The sequence below is a fragment of the Bubalus bubalis genome, chromosome 14 (genome assembly GCF_019923935.1).
Source record: "Bubalus bubalis isolate 160015118507 breed Murrah chromosome 14, NDDB_SH_1, whole genome shotgun sequence".
Lineage (NCBI taxonomy): Eukaryota > Metazoa > Chordata > Mammalia > Artiodactyla > Bovidae > Bubalus > Bubalus bubalis.
This window is the reverse complement of record NC_059170.1, coordinates 66,789,132-66,805,936: the sequence shown is the minus strand read 5'-3', so window position 1 is coordinate 66,805,936 and position 16,805 is coordinate 66,789,132. Positions and strand designations below refer to the sequence as shown.

Here is a 16,805-nt window from a genome sequence, read left to right as displayed (position 1 = left end):
GAACTTTATAGCATGCATAGTCTATGGCGTGGATAGTTCTCATTACAACACCAGGGTTCCATTCTTATAACTAACTAGATGAAGCAAAAACAAAGCAGTCTTTTTCAGAGCCATTATTTATGAAGTTAGAAGCAAGGGGAGTCATTTAGAATTCTTTAGTCAATATAGAAAATATTACATTTCCCTCGAGTCTTGGAAATTCAGCTCTCAAAAGATTGTTTATTTTCTCCAATGTGCCTGGCTTACAATCAGAGTAAGGTGTACCTCTGGGTAATGATGTGATTTGCTTTGAAATGTGGAAGAAAAGGGGGAAAGATTCAGCTTTTGTAATTTGTGCAGCTTATCTTCAGGAGATGAAAATACTTAGCACTTCATGAAGAACTTTTTTCTTTGACCTTTTCAGTAATTCATCATAAAGATTTAATTTAATTGGAAATGTGTGTTTTTAAAAAATAGAATAGTTTTCTTTGAAACTCAAAGAAGTATCTTGTCACAACTTGAAGAAATACCATTTTCAAGTCCCTGGGATTTTTATTTCCCCCATGATTATGCATTTCCTAAAGTCCTTTACCTATCTAAAAATCTGCCCTCTCCATTTTCCTAACGAATTTTACTTCTGTAATCAAGATAATGATTTATGGGGAGAAATATCATGCCATAAATTCACAAATTAGTGACCTCAGGGTTACCCAAGTGTAGAATATGATTTACAGAGAAGGCAATGGCACCCCACTCCAGTATTCTGGCCTGGAAAATCCCATGGATGGAGGAGCCTGGTAGGTTGCAGTCCATGGGGTCACTGAGTCGGACACGACTGAGAAACTTCACTTTCACTTTTCACTTTCATGCATTGGAGAAGGAAACGGCACCCCACCCCAGTGTTCTTGCCTGGAGAATCCCAGGGACGGGGGAGCCTGGTGGGCTGCCGTCTATGGGGTCGCACAGAGTCGGACACGACTGAAGTGACTTAGCAGCAGCAGAATATGATTTAAGCATTCAGGTACATAGGCATACAGTTTAAAATATATCTGGAAAGGTGCAAAGAATTTTTATGCTTCGAGAGAAACCGTTGAGGATCTTTCTGTATAGGCTTGCATAGAAACTCAGAGGACTACATTATAAAGGAGGAAAGGAACAGTATTTTTCCCCTACACTGAGTAGAAGGTCATTGGAGAACATCATTTACTTGGTGCATCTGCAGCATAGGGGAGAATCCGAGGAGAGCCTCAGATAATGGTGATCATCAAACTGCCGTGGGCATTGTTTAGTGCCAAACATTGTTAGGAATGGAGACACAGAAGAGAACAACTTAGGAATTCTGCTCACATATAGGGAAGCACACAAAAGGCCACAAATGGCATGTGTGCATAAGGCAATAGAGCTGTGAGTCAAGTGTGTGAGCCTCAGAATGACGGCCTCATTCTGTCTGAGGGGAAGACAATTAAGAAAGCCTTCAAAGATAAGGAAATATATCAACTAGGCCCTTTAAAAATATAAACAGAGTTTTGCCAAGCAGAAGGAAAAAGGAATGGTCTTCAAGAAAGAGAGGAGGTGGGTGGACTGGAACCCAACTCAAGAGGTGTGAAAGGGCATGGATGTATTTGGGAAATGCCAGCTGACCTTTGTGGTTGAGTAGAGATGATGCATGCATGGTGGGGCACGTTTTTGCTGGGGAGGATGGCTTAGTGGTGGAGGAGTTTGCAGGTTGGGGTCAAATTGGGGAGAGCTTTGAATGTCATGGAAGTGAAAGTATTGGTCACTCAGTTGTGTCCGATTCTTTGTAACCCCATGGATTGTAGCCTGCCAGGCTCCTCTGTGCATATAATTCTCCAGGCAAGAATTCTGGAGTGGGTTGCCATTTCCTTCTCCGGGTGATCTTCCGACTCAGAGATCAAACCTAGATCTCCTGCATTGCAGGCCGATTCTTTACCGTCTGAGCCACCAGAAAGCCCGTTGAATGCCCTGGAAACTTGTAAAGGAGTTTAAACTTTATGCTGTGTAGACTTGAAGCCTCAGTGTTTTAAGTAGGGTAGTCACATAATCAGATCTTTGCTTTGGAAAAATAATTCCAGGAATAGGTAGAAGATAGTGTGATTGCCTTGAGAATCCCAGGGACGGGGGAGCCTGGTGGGCTGCTGTCTCTGGGGTCACACAGAGTCGGACACGACTGAAGCGACTTAGCAGCAGCAGCAGCAGCAGCAGTGGTGGGAAGTAGGCTTGCTGAGGCCAGAGGAGCCGGGTGAGAGTCCTGAATGGATAACTGGAACTCAAAGCAGTGTTGCAGGGATGGAAAGACAGATGGTCATCTGAGAGTCTTGTTAGTGGAAACCTGGATCTACTTGGTGGTGGAAGTGGGAAAGGAATGAGGTTGAGTTCTAGGCTGGTTTCCTGGATCTACAGAAATGAGAGCGGGTATAAGAGATAGAAGTTTGGGGAAGAAGATACTAGGACCCTAGTGGGCAGCTGGAAAGATGAGATTTGCACATGAGATGAGATGAGGGAGGTTACAATTTAGATCAAGGTTAGGGGGCCATGAGGAGATAGGTGGTGGTGTGAAAACAGGAAACACCCCCAAATTTTCCGGGGGAGGGCATAGACTAGGATGAAGGCTGGGCTGAGGATGGGACTTAGGGGATCGCTGACATTTGATAATAGGAGGAACAGGTGGCCATGAGAGAAGTTGGATGTATAGATGGGAGGAGAGAGCTGTCGTAGAACCAGGAAGGAGGGAGTTTTAGGAAGGAGGCTACCGCCATCAGAGGTCACACAAGAGATCGATAGGATGAGCAGCAGGAGAGCCCTGGGTTAGCACTTGGCCGACCCCTGCCACCTCCCAGTGGCCAGCGCTCCTGGTTCTAGTCAAGGATGACAAAGGGAGGAGTCAGATCACGGAAGGAGGACAAGGGGGTGCCAGCCAGGAGCGGCCCCCGCACAGACCGCCAGTTCAAGCTTCAGGTGTGGCTCAATCTGGCTGGAAGGCTGTCCTGCCCAGTATGAAATGCCCAGCACTTGTATCTTACAGCTGTGGAGCGCGACCTGCTCTGACCTCCCTGTATTTTGTATAACTTGGTAACTCTCAGTCCCTACTTGCGTTCTTAGGAATTTATTTCCCTGGGTTGTCTGGAGACTTTCTGGCTCTCAGATAAATTTTCTTGCTGTCTTCCTTCCTGTGACCAGCCCCTTTCCAGCCTTCCTCTCTCTGCCTGTCTCCCTCTCCTTTCCCCCTACTGCACACAAGCAGACACATGCCTGACTTTGTTGTGTAATTACACTGAAAGTGCCCCCACTCTTCATTCATGAGTTTCTGCTTCTGATATTTTTAATTAGCTTTCTTGGAACAGGAAAGTGTCTTCCAGTGATTTATGTTTGTTATAGGAACAATAGCAATTTATGCTTATCTTATATCCCCTGAAGAGCAGTGAGCTCGGTCTTTGGAAAGCTTCAAGCTGGATAGATGCACACCGTTTGGCTCAGCGAGGCCGTGAGGTTGGTTTGCACCCTCCGGGCGGGAGGACAGGAGACAGCTCACCAAAAGGCAGTGTCTGACCCTCCCTTGCTGTCACCTGCCCCTCTTGTGGGGCAGGCTCCTTGCTAGCAGCCCAGCAGAGTGTCTTGAAAAGGACCTGGGAAAGGTTAGGAAACCTGCGTTTTCCTTTTTGACCCTTATCGCCTGGGCCTCAGTATGTTCCTCTGCAAAACAGAGGACAGTAACTTCCTGTGTACTTCTTGGGTTGCCGTATGAATTGGATTCATTGAAATGGGCCAAAGCACTTTGTAAATGTCAAGTGGTACGTAACATCCAGTGCCTCCAGTTATTCATATAACTTCTTTCTCCTTTAGAGAGGTAATGAGTGAAAAGGCTTATCAAATTTTTCCAATGTAACCATTTTTTAAGAATCAATTTTTATTAGAGTTCCTTTACCATGCTGTGTTAGTTTCGGCTGTACAGCTATACATATACATGGGCTTCCCAGGTGGCGCTAGTGGTAAAGAACCCGCCTGCCCATGCAGGAGACGTAAAAGACACGGGTTCCATCCCTGAGTTGGGAAGATCCCCTGGAGGAGGGCATGGCAACTCACTTCAGTATTCTTTCCTGGAGAATTCCGTGGACAGAGGAGCCTGGAAGGCTATAGTCCATGGGGTTGCAGAGTCGGACATGACAGAAGTGACTTAGCACACATATGTATACATACATCCCCTCTGTTTTGAATTTCCTCCCCATTTAGGCCACCGGAGAGCACTGAGAAGAGTTCCCTGTGCTGCATAGCAGGTTCCCCTTAGCTATCTGCTTTATATATAGCATCAGTAGTATATTTGTGTCAGTCCCAATCCCTCCCATCCCCCCTTTCCACGGGAGCGAGTCCATAACTCGCTGCTGCTGGGTGGAGGAGTCCCTCAAGTTGTTATGAATTGGCTTTTTTGGGCGAAAGCCATTGGCAGTGACCAAATGCCATTGGGAATGTCTAATACCATATATCACTCTGATAAATCTGCCCTGGGTTTTATGTATTTCCGTTTCCTAATTGCTGTCCTGGCGGAGTCGAGACGGTGTCTGCGTACGCCAGGCATGTGGAGGGTGGGGGAGACTGTGACTTGGCCCGTGACCGTGGGCAGATCTTTGCTCTGACATATTCCACTTGGTTCTTCCGTGGACTGCCTATCTTCTGTCTCTCGGCTTTCTATAATTAGATGCAGGCCTTGAAGACAGACTCCTCTCTCAAGAGTTGGGGTTCAGGAGGAGCACTTGCCCCAAAGACTCATAGTTAATTGCACTGAGTGGTGAATTCCTCCCACTGGAAAGGATTTAAAAATCTGTCTATCAGTCTGTCTTTGCTCCGGGACAGATGTCTAGCCCTGTCAGGTGGCACAGGATGGGGAGAGAAAAGTCCGCTCTTGCTTAGGCATCTGTTGTTGTTTTTTTTAAATTAATTTTTATTGGAGTTTAGTTGATTTACAATGTTGTGTTAATTTCAGGTATACAGCAGAGTGAATCAGTTAAGCATATACATGTATATACTCTTTTTGGGATTCTTTTCCCATATAGGCCATTACGGAGTATTGAGTAGAGTTCCCTGTGTTATGCAGAAGGTCTTTATTATCTATTTTATATATAGTAGTATAAATGTGTCAATCCCAATCTCCCAGTTTTTCCCATGCCCCCTTTTCCCCCTTGGTAACCATAAGTTTTCTACATCTGTGACTCTATTTCTCTTTTGTAAATAGGTTCATTTGTGCATTTTTTTCAGATTTCACACTAAGCAATATGGCATGATGTGAGTCTTTCCCTGTCTGACTTGCTTCACTCAGTATGATGATCTCTAGGTCCATCTATGTTGCTGTAAATGGCATTATTTTGCTCTTTTTTATGGCCGATAGCATTCCATTGTGTATATGTACCCCATCTTCTTTATCCATTCATCCATTGCTTAGGCATCTCTTTGATGTTGACTGAAGAACAAAGGCCCCAAGGCACCAGTGTTGGGATGACATTGGTCCTTCTAGTAGCTTCTTTTGATGCAGGAGAGCTTGTCTCTGATCATAATTGTTTAGCAGCTGTGTTTAGTGTCTCTCAAAGGAAATAGGAGCTGCCCCTGAAAGTCTGGAGACCAAGAATGACTCAGTGACTTTCTGTGGCCTGCACAAAACCCATGTTACTGAAATCTGCAGCAGACAATGAAGGTGTCTGGTTTTGTTTGAGTCATTAGGGAAGTTGTGTCCCCTCCCGAGAGTGGCACCCAGAGGTTTTCTGTTGGAGACAGAGAAGGTGGCAGGTGGAGGGACAAGGCAGCCTCTGGGGCTCATGGACCACCTCTCAGGAGATAGGTAATCTCTGGGCCTGAATGTTCTGGTTACATTTTCAGTTCGGGGCTCTGACCTCACAGAGAAAGATGTATGTTTTCAGGCAGGAAAGTCTCCCTGACTCAGGGCATCATGTTTGTTTTTGTTTGTTTGACTTAAAAGAGAAATAAGCTGCTCACTGCAGCCATGCACAGCCCTACCAATTAATTAACCCGTGTCAATACCACACGTTGTACACATTAATTACACTTTTACCTATCTGTGAGAATTAATTGCAGGTTTGCGAAGTGCTCTGAAATTTTCTTGGGACTGAAAGGACCTGGGAGGAATGTAGACATTTGAATATTACCCTCTTGTCTGCTTGGGGTTGGGGGTGCCAACAGCTTCAGATGGGTGCAATCTTTTCTGCAGGAACCTTCCTAGAGCATTCCTGTAACTCCTGAGTTATCACCGCTTGGTTGTTCTCAGAGTGGGAGGTGACAGGGGGAGGTGGCCACACCCACGTGGACATCCCCGTGTCCCTTTGCAAGCGGTCACCCTTGCCTCTGTTTACTCTTTGCATAAAGACGTTTGGTTGGATTAAAAAAAAAATCACCAGGGATCATTCTTATTGTTGCTATTACTCTTGATTTTGGAAGTGGGCTCAAAGGACCTGTCAGGAGTCCCCAGATCTTCTCAATCTAATTTGCTTCTTTTTCTCCCTCTTTGTTCACAGTGGGGCATTTTCGGAAGTGGTCTTAGCTGAAGAGAAGGCAACTGGAAAACTCTTTGCGGTCAAGTGTATCCCCAAGAAGGCGCTGAAGGGCAAAGAAAGCAGCATTGAGAATGAGATCGCCGTCCTGAGAAAGTGAGTGCAGGAGGACAGCCTCCCCACCCCCTCACCGGGGGTCATGCTAAGATGATGGGGTCTCTGATGCAAGGGAAGGAGGAGGCTACAGGGAGCCGCATGCCCAGTGGCTAGAGAGGGCGACCAGGATGCTGACCTGCAGTGAGGAGTGGGCTTGTTAATCCTGACTGCTGTTTATATGGGGCGTCCAGAGCACTTTCCATACTGTATTTCATCTCCTAATGTTCGTGGCAGTCATTTGAGGTCATTATTCTTTCCAAAGAACAGGGCAGTCAGATGGACTTGGATTTGAACTGAGACCCCGCCACTCCCTCCAGCTAGGTGACCTTGGGCTGTTTCTGAGCTCTGCACCTCCTCCATAAACTGGAGTTAATAACATCCCCTGGGTGTTCTCAGGATTAAGTGAGATGGTGCTTAGCAAGTATCTGTGCAGTGCCTGCTGCAGAGTAAGTGGTCAGTGAAAGGGCGGCTGCCACTGCCACTGTGCCCAGTACTATTATTGGTTTCTTGTTGTTGTTGCTTTATTTTATAAGAAGGAGGTGAAGCTCAGAGATGAAAGTCACTTGTCCATCGCCTTGCAGCTCAGATATGGCACAGCCTGGGAGGTCAGCCCCACCAGTGTGATTTCCAGCCTTTGGTGGGCCTCTTGCTCTTGCCACTCACCTGGCACCTGGCACCCAGCAAGTTCCAGAGCTCACTGGGTACCTGCTTTACCTCTTCACTGAGTTTGGTTTTGCTCCCCACGTAATAGAACCTGGATGGGATTTCTGGACCCAGTTCCAACATGCATGGGTTTTCCCTCACCAGCAAGCGGTTCTGTTGCCAGCAGGGTGTCCAAGAGTTCAACTCAATCCTGACACTGTCCACCTGGAGACAGAGTCCGATCCCGCAGGTGAAGGGCTCAGTCCCACGAGACCACCCCCGTCAGGCTGCTGTCTGAAGCTTGCGTGTTACCTGTACTTCTGACCAACTGGCTCTAAATCAGAGGCTCCCACGACCCCTTCCTGGGAGTTGATCAGTTTGCTAGAATGGCTCGCGGAACTCAGGAAAACCCGTTTACTCACTAAACGGCTGAATTATTATGAAAGGATCTGAAAGGATGTGAACCAAGAACCAGATGAAGAGATACACATGGCAGGGTCCCAAACAAAGAGGCTTCTGTCCTCCTGAAGCGTGAGGCCAGGGTGGCACACAGAAGCATTCTGGTTCCCCAGTGTGGAAGCTCTCCAAAAAGGGACAAAAAAGTCCTTTAGGGCTTTTATGGAGGCTTCATTATATAGTTGTGATTGATAAAATCATCGGCCATTGGTGACTGATTCAACCTCCAGCTCCTCTCCTCTCCCTGGAAATCTGGGGGATGGAATGAAAGCCCCAACCCTCTAGTCACATGGTTGGTTCTCCTGGCAGCTAGCCTCCGGCCTGGGCTTCCCTGGTGGCTCAGATGGTAAAGATTCTGTCTGCGATCCGGGAGACCCAGGTTTGATTGCTGGGTTGGAAAGATCCCCTGGAGAAGGGAAAGGCAACACATTCCAGTATTCTTGCCTGGAGAATTCCATGGACAGAGAAGCCTTGCTGGCTACAGTCCATGGGGTTGCAAAGAGTCAGACACGACTGAGTGACTAACACACACACACACATAGCCTCCAGCCTGGTGCTTCTAAAAGTCACCTCGTTCACATAACAAAGGCATCTTTGTCTCACACTTAGGAAATTCCAAGAGTTTTATGAGCTGGAAGTTGGGACCTGTGGACAAGACCAAATGTATATATGAGAAATATATTTTGGTCAGCTCAGTGACCAAATGTATATTTCTTATGTGTGTGCTAAGTTGCTTCAGTTGTATCCAACTCTTTGTGACCCCATGGACTGTAGCCTGCCAGGCTCCTCTGTCCATGGGATTCTCCAGGCAAGAATACTGGAGTGGGTTGCCTTTCCCTTCTTCAGAGGATCTTCCCGACCCAAGGATTGAACCCAGGTCTCTTATGTCTCCTGCATTGGCAAGTGGGTTCTTTGCCAGTAGTGCCACCTGGGAAGCCCTATCCCAGCATCTCAGAACTAAGTCAGAGTCATGCCTCCAGCTCAAAGGTGCCGAGAACCGTTCTGATGTGGTTGAATCCTCCCAAAAGATAGTCTCCCATTAGCATGGTGTCCAGGCCTCTCCCCTCATTTTCATGGTCAAGCCATTCCCCCCATGTCTCCCAAGGTTTGAGGGAACAAACTTTTATATGAGACCTGCTTTTGTGTGAGTGGAGTGTATCTGAGCATTGTGCTATGAAGTTTTTAAGCTCTCCTATTAGCAAAAGATGCTAGAAGTATCCTTGAAATTTGGGGGATTTGGAATCAGCACAGAGCAAGAATCCCTGTACAGATAAGTGAAACAGAATGGGAACAAGCCTTACTGGGTCTCAAAGTGTCACACTGTCTGGGTTTTCCTGAATAAGCTGTCCCACTTCTGTGTCTTGGGTACCAACTGTGCCCACTGAACGATGCTTTGTTGCCATGAGTACAAACCCAGTGCCACCGAGGTGGTCGGGATCTTCCTGTCCTTTCAGCATATGTGACGTGTGTTCTGGAACAAATGGGTCTCGATAGTACTTTTTATTACAAGCGTTTTCTCTTATTTGTTTGGTCTCTTAGAGACCTGAAGAGTTTCACGTTTTCCTGTGAGGACTGCATGAAATAATTCTGTGGCAAAGAATTTGGGAAAACAAATTTCTCTACGTACATTAGCATCAAGCAGGAAAACACAATGTTAATGAAACATTTATTTAAATTGCCCATTTTCCAATGTGAAATCAGCACCCGGAGAAGAGGGATTTGGCTGTGTATTAAGTTGCAGCCACGTTGCAGATATTTGACATTTTAGATGGAAATCTGGGTGGGCTCAGAGCCTTCCAGAGGTTCTGCCTTGGGCACAAGGGCTGCCTGTTGCTGAATCAGCGATGGGTGCCTTTATTTTGGGTGTCTCCCTCATGAGCTTAGAAGCCACAAAACCAAGGAGGTCAGGTTTTATTTTTGGTGATATTTTCTGTCTCCTTGGGCAAGGGCAGCAGATGCAAACTTCATAAACCAGTCTTGGCTCGTGTCTTGGTCTTTCTGCCGTAAGAAGTGCCTCCACCCTGTGGCTCCCTCAAATGATACACACTTCCAGCAAGAGGGCGGTTCAAGCAAGGGAGGACCAGGGATTGGGAATCACTTATTTTGATAGTTCTCAGTCTCTGCTATTGGGGTGCCTTGAAGTGTGACCCTTCTTTCGGGAATGGAAAACCAGTGATTTCTCAGGGGATAAAATGGGCTATATCTCCTATATGGGTTTTGGTCCCTGTGAATGATTTACAAGTAGAATAAGAGGCTGTCCCATGTCATAAGCAGTTGAAAGCAAAGTATAATATATTAGTTGTAGAAAAGATGGTTTTGGAACTGCTATCAAGAGCCACCATTGAAGCATTCATTCATTTCACTGATGTTTATTAAATTCCTGTGCATCAGTTGGCACTGCTAGGTGCTGAGATTGAAAAACCAAGATACAATCCTTGTCTTCCAGGAGCTAGGTAAGTGCAATGACATTGTAGATACTGTATGAGAGGTCTTACCAGGGATTTAAGAGTAGGGCTTCCCAATTCTCCCTTTGGGGTTGGGTGCGAGAGAAGGCTTCCTGGAGGAGGTGCGTCTAGACAGGGAGTATAGTTTGCTAAGGGAAGAAGGGCAGAGGGATATTCCAATCAGGAGGAGGTGGGGTAAATAGAGGAAAGGAGATGGGAGGCGAGCTGGTGTGCTGGGAACTCCACGGAGCCCAATGGACCAGGTGGAGGGTTCCAGGTGAGACGTGAGGGCCCTGAGGTTGGGGAGATTGCATCATGGGATGCTGTATACCCCCACTTTATCCTGCAGACAGCGGGGAGCCTTGAAGTGTTTTAATGGAAGGAGCAACGTGATCAGGATTGTTTCGTAAAGATTATTGTCGCAGATCGAAGAAGGTGGGGCAGGATTCACTATACGGGGAAGCAGTTAGGCAGCCATTGGAGGCACGGCAGTGCATTAAAATCGGATCTATGGGCTGGGATGCAAGAGGCAAAATGGAATCTCCAGGACTTAGAGATTGGGGAGGAGTTGGGAGACAGTTGAGGGGAGAGCTGAGTCTAGGATAACTTCCAGGCTTCTGATTGGTTCGGTGGGTAGATGATGACCTTGTTAACTGAGATCAGAAATCCAGTAGCAGGAGGGAGGTGGTGAGTTCTGATTCAGACATGCTGGTCTTGGGGGATGGCAGGTCGATGATGGAGGTTTGAAGCCCGGCTGCGACCTGGGCTTGCTGAATGTTAAATTTGCCTGAAACCACGTGTTAAAAAATCCTTTGGTCCTCTGTAACTAAATCCTTGAAGATAGGGTTCCAAAGAGGCCTGCATTATTCCAAATTCTGTCGTATACCCTGGTCGTTGGTATATTTTCAGGCTGTTTTTCATCTAAGGAGGCCCATCTGGGAGACTGCTTGCCCTCCTCTGTGCTGAGTTTATTGCAGGGTGAGAGATTTATGTTTTTCATTGGATTAAAGTAATGTAGCTAATATATCCTTAAGGATGTCTCTATTCTTGCCCTGAAAGTAGTTCCAAAATGAATCTCCTACTTGATAAGTGGATATTAAACCAAGCTCAGAGGGAATAAAAAGAGGCAGGCGTCATGGTAGACAGTTGCTATGTAACATCGAGGGATTCTGTCTGACCGGCAGGAGGCAGGGTCTGTATGGCTCAGCACCAGCCTTCCCTGGAGGAATGGTTAGCTCAGGTCCTGTGAAGGGCGTGTTCTCTGCATTATGGAATATCACAATGTTAGTGTTACCACTGGATTATGGAGCTTATCGTTTCCGTGGTATTATTTACTTAGAGGGCAGGCAGTGCTCAAATCTAATTTCAAGGCAACACATAAAGCATTTATGGAGAAGTAGAAAGGAAAATATACAAACAGCCTGCACTGAAATGACAGATGAAGGAAACGCATGAAGATGGAATATAGGAGACGAGAGAAGCAAAACCGATGTCTTCAGAGTAACCCTTTTCCTAATAGTTGGGGTTACCACGGCTTGGACTGGTTCAAGAGTCACTGTACTCATGAAACATGGCCCCAGGATTCCATGCTGTTCTAATGGTTACTTTATTGGCTGCAGAGATGATCTTTCCTGGGGGAGAATTCTCTCCTGGGTAGGAATTGCTTTTAAACTGCAAGTACTTCATCGTGGATACATTGGGGAGTCTCAGCTCAGGGTCTCTGCCTTTTCCCCTCTAAATCAGTGTTTCTCAACCCTGATGGCACTTTAAAATCACCCAGGAATCTTTTGCAAACATCCTGATGCCCAGGCTCCAGCCTGTCCAATTGAGATAGAATTGGAGGTTATGGTGGCTACTGGAAAATTTTAAAAAGCACCTCATCTCTGTCTCAGGACTCTTACATGCAGGCAAGTCAGTGTTGAGAAGAGCTGCTCAAAGGCTTTGGCCTCATGGTCTCACCTGCCGGGGGGATGAAGATGCTCTTCATGTGCCCAGCAGTATGGAGAAATGTGTAAACATGCATATATGTGCACATACACACGCACACACACACCAGACGTAAACATGCATATATGTGCGTGCACACACACACACCAGATGTAAACATGCATGTATGTGTGCACACACACCCACCAGATGATGCTTCCTTTAAGTGAGAGGGCTTGTTTAGTGGAGCAAACTCAAATGTGGTCCCTCTTGAAGAGCTGGATTTCATCCTTGGAGGGGAATTGACTCGACCCTGTTATCCCCCTCAATGGGGTGTAGGCACCAGCCACTAGCTGGGTTCAGGAGTGAGAACCTGGCTCTTTGAGGGTGGCCGGGTTGTAGGGGCAGTAATGGCCATTCCCAGACTGGAGAGGCTGGCATAAGGCTTGGTCAAGTCAGCAGGACTCTCACTGGCAAGCCCGCCATTCAAAGGGAATCAGGGCTGCTGAAGGCAGCAGACACCAAAGCCCAGGATCTGCTATGGCCAAGGTCAAGGATGGATCGCAGACAGGGCGGTGAGGCTGTCTTCCTGGGAGAGCGTGAGTCAGCACCACAGCCAGGCTCCGGAGGCCTGGGCACTCCTTACAGGAGCTTCATTCCCTGGCTATCTTGGACTAGACATGTTTCTCTCGGCACAGACTAACTAGAGGCAAGGCAGGCAGCTTGAGCCCCCAAAGGAGAGGACAGCTGGTTTTGAATTAAGTATTAGCCTTCAGAGAAAGGCTTTTCTGTAAATTAACTCATTTAAATCTGGCTTGCTTCTGCTCCTGCAGCTTTGTTCTGACGGCAAGCTGGCCCGTTTGCTTCTTTACATCACTGCCAAGTGCCAGTTTATTGTGTGTGTCAGAGAAACAGATACTTCAATAGAAATTCATCGTTCAGAGCGAACAAAACCACTTCTCCAGTGACTGAAAATGGCCAAGCTGGTAAAGCTGATACTTGAGTTTCTCAGGCACCAATACAACTTTTTAAGGATCTAATCTGCTTAGAAGATGGTGTTCCGGCACAGAGAGACCTTTCCTGTGGAAACATACTCTCAGAATTAAGGACACAGGCAGGAAGTATGAAAAGGAATGTCTGGAGGCCATGTGATAACAAATAGGGAGGTGGCTCTCTCTCTGTTATGATCCTGGAACTCTTTGCTACCCTGAAAACTTTTGCTGAAAGTTCCCTTAATTTGGGAAAAACTGTGCAAGTCCAGCAAAACAGGTTGAGGGATGTGGTTAGGTTTTTTGGTGGTGGTTATTTTTGTACCATGTATCTATGATTAAAGTCACAATCTTGTCAAGCTTGGAGCGTGCACAGACGGGTGTATCAGCCGCAGGACTCTAGTCGCTTTGGAAAGTTGACACAGCCCTTCTTGGACCTGTTCACTCCAGGCTTAGTGAAAGCATCAAACATACATAAGAGCCAATGCTAGTCCATCTGGCCCTACTGGAGACCCGACCTTGGAATCTTGTCAAATTTGGTGCACTTTCTCCTCTTTAACTCTGTACTTCGCTTCTCCGTTTCTTCTAGCCTTGTGGATCTGACTGTAAACTCAGCTTTGTCCAGACCACTATTTGCTGGTCATCGTTCATTTCATCCTAACGGTGGGCATGTGTATAAGAAATAAAATTGGCCTCATGCCAACGTGACTGTACAGCCAAAAGAGGGTACATGTGATGCTTCCCAGTGGCTTTCCCATGGTGCTTTTTGTCCAAGGCAGATAATCCAGGAACATTTTAAAATTTTGACTTGAGATCCAGGAGCAGTGAATTTTTATGAGTTCTATCAATTTCTTGGGTATTGCTGTGAATAGGAGGAGACTAGAATTGGTGGTGTTCCTTGCTGCAACAGGGATATTCAGACTAGTCTGGCCAGGAATGGTGGTTTATCTTTCCAGGGACCATGAACCTCCGGAGTGTCTCCCTGCATGCATTTTCTGCTTCCCAAGTACCACGTGAAGTGTGGCTCTTATGATCAGATAGACTCTTTCTTTATGCCCCCTTCCAGTTCTATGCACATGAGATTTTAATTGCACATCTGCTGTTGACCCTCTCCACCTTAATTCTGTGAAGTCACTTGCTTGATGGGATCCAGACTCCTTGGTGAACAGCACCCTCCCCTCCACTTTACCATCAGCAGCTTTCACCTCCCCACCCTCCAAGTTCAAATTCATTCCTCCAAAAGGCACAGATGACTCCTGCATAGATGATCCAGAACCTGCCTCTCCTCTTTCCTTTCTGCTTCAGTGGGCTGAGCCTCAGTTTGAGACACCCTCTTCTTCAGGGTTTCCCCCGATTGTCCCTCCCTGGGGGGCCCTTCCCTCTGAGACCCCCGTGGCACCAGGCTTACCTCTGTCCCCCCTGACTGTGCCTGTGAGGTCCTCTTCCTGAGATCATGGATTTCCAGAGTCCAGCCCATAACTAAAGGCAAGGTGGGGAGCATCGAGGGGAGGAGTGGGTGAGGGGATTCGTGTGATAATGAGGGTTAGAAACGCTGGCTGCAGGTGCTGACTCAGTAGAGACTAGAGCAGGGAAGAAACCTCTGCTGATTTCCATGGGCTTTCCATCAGCCAGTGGGGGCGGGGAGCCTTCTAGAAGACTAGCCAGGTTTGAGGGGAAGATGATTCTTCTACAGCAACAGAGTTGACTTAATCTAGTCTGGCTGTTCCTGCCACCTTTTATACTATATATATATATGACTCTGTAGATATTTAGAGTATTTGAAGAAACATTGTGTTTTATCACACTTTTAAAAAGTGTTAGTTATTTGCATGCTTATTTCCATGTGCTGTCTCCCTGTCATCTAATCTGACTGTGTGCTTGGGTAGTTCAACCCTTGTGTGGATTAGATGGTGGTTTAAATTCCTCTATATTATTATTATCTTGGGAAGTGTTTTCTCTCTTCTTCAGTCAACTTACTTAGCTAATGATTCATATAAATTTCATTTGAATGATTCCAACATAAGTGTGTGTGTGTGTACACATATATACATACATATCTTATCTGATATTTCAAAAAAAATCAGAAAAGCTTATATTGGAGGATCCTTAGCAACCTGAAAGACTTAAGTACAAGGAATCCTGGGATAAAACCAGGATGGCAAATACAGAAAAAGAAATAAATATACACCAAAAGTTCACTGTTTCTTTTCTGTTAAACTTTAGGTTGTGTCAATTCTATTTTCTACATAGTTGCATCATTGTTTATTTGGATAAATGATTCTAGTGAAGCTTTATTTATGACTCATTATCTAGTTTAAACTCTATAAAGTTTGGTGAATAGACTTTATTTTACATATTTAAAGTCCGAGGGTATCCTTTGGGTGGTTTAAACGGTTACCATTTTAAAGCCATATCACTGACTTTTGTCCTCCAAGTCAGTCTAAGATTGAGATTAGAGTCTTAGGTGACTGGTCTGAAGTTTTTATATATACACTGAAAGAAATAATTTCTAAAATAGTGTGTGTATGTATATGTATACGTACACACACACACACACATATGGAATTTGGTAAATGGGATTTAATATTCATTTTTATCTATTTACATTTTTCTTTTATACATATATTAAAAATAAGGTTGACTACATGATTCAGGCATGAGGTAGGTCTCACTGAGGAATCCTAACAGTCAAGGATATTTATTTGTAAACAAGTTCAGTGGTGTGATGGATGTGGTGTTTTCATTTTTGTTGAAGGTTACTGAACTGATATGCTAAACGTACACATTTATATATGTGTATATGTGCATAAATGTGGACACATGTATGTATATGTAGATACACATATTTACATATACACTTATACACATTTTAAATGCACTTCAGTTTTTTTTTTTTTACATCTTTTCACTTAAGAGCAAAAACTTCCTTTTGCTTAATTTAGTCAATATACCTTCAAGGCTGTCAATAATCTGCTGTCTGGGTGCCTAAATAAGATCGTAAGGCATAAGAGAAGCCTTTTTAAAACGTTAAAATCTTCCAGGGTTAGGGATTATGCAAGTGTTAGGCATTGCTACTCTCATCATGCTGTTGTAAGACTGCAGAATAAATTGGTGGCAGAGCTCAGAGCAGAAATTGTACCCATTTTGTGGAAGGAGAAACTGAAGTGCAGAGACTGTAATTTGGATGAGATGGAGCTGGGGAGACGTTGTGGAGCTGTTCCCCATCTTTTAGGATCCCCAGCTTGCCCTTCTGTTAGGAAACTGCTTTGGGAACTTTGTTCACTGTAGATGCAGCCCTTGGGAATCAGAAGTCTTATGACTCCCGGGACTTGCCTGACGGTCCAGGGATTAGGACTTCGTGCTTTCATTGCTGAGAGCCTGGGTTCGATCCCTGGTCAGGGAACTAAGATCTCACAAGCCAAATAGCCAAAAAAAGTCTTATGACTTCCAACAAGTAGGAAGAAATAACAATAGATTTAAAAAGACAATAGATGTCAATTGATTAAATTAACAGACTGATAACTCTAAAATCAGAATTCAAGCTTTTGTCCCAACCTTGTGATCTGAAGTCTAGAGCCATACATATCTACCCTTTGAGATCTTAAAAACAAATATTCTACTTTGTCATCATTTAAACTAGCTGGGACTTCTAGGAGCCTCATTTTATGTAATCTTCACTATAAACCTCTGAAGTGGATATT

At 45.4% G+C, this 16,805-nt stretch overlaps 1 protein-coding gene across 3 annotated transcripts in view; it reads left to right on the top strand.

Moving 5' to 3' along the window:
- The window catches only part of CAMK1D (calcium/calmodulin dependent protein kinase ID), a 392,897-nt gene that overhangs the window by 152,506 nt on the left and 223,586 nt on the right, over positions 1-16,805 (top strand). For 2 of the 3 annotated variants that reach the window (XM_025264475.3, XM_025264474.3), the window contains exon 2: positions 6,516-6,647. The exons of the other annotated variant lie outside the window; for it this stretch is intronic. In XM_025264475.3, coding sequence (XP_025120260.1) covers positions 6,516-6,647 — 132 coding nt within the window. The remainder of the gene's footprint in view (positions 1-6,515; positions 6,648-16,805) is intronic. 3 annotated transcript variants of the gene reach the window in all.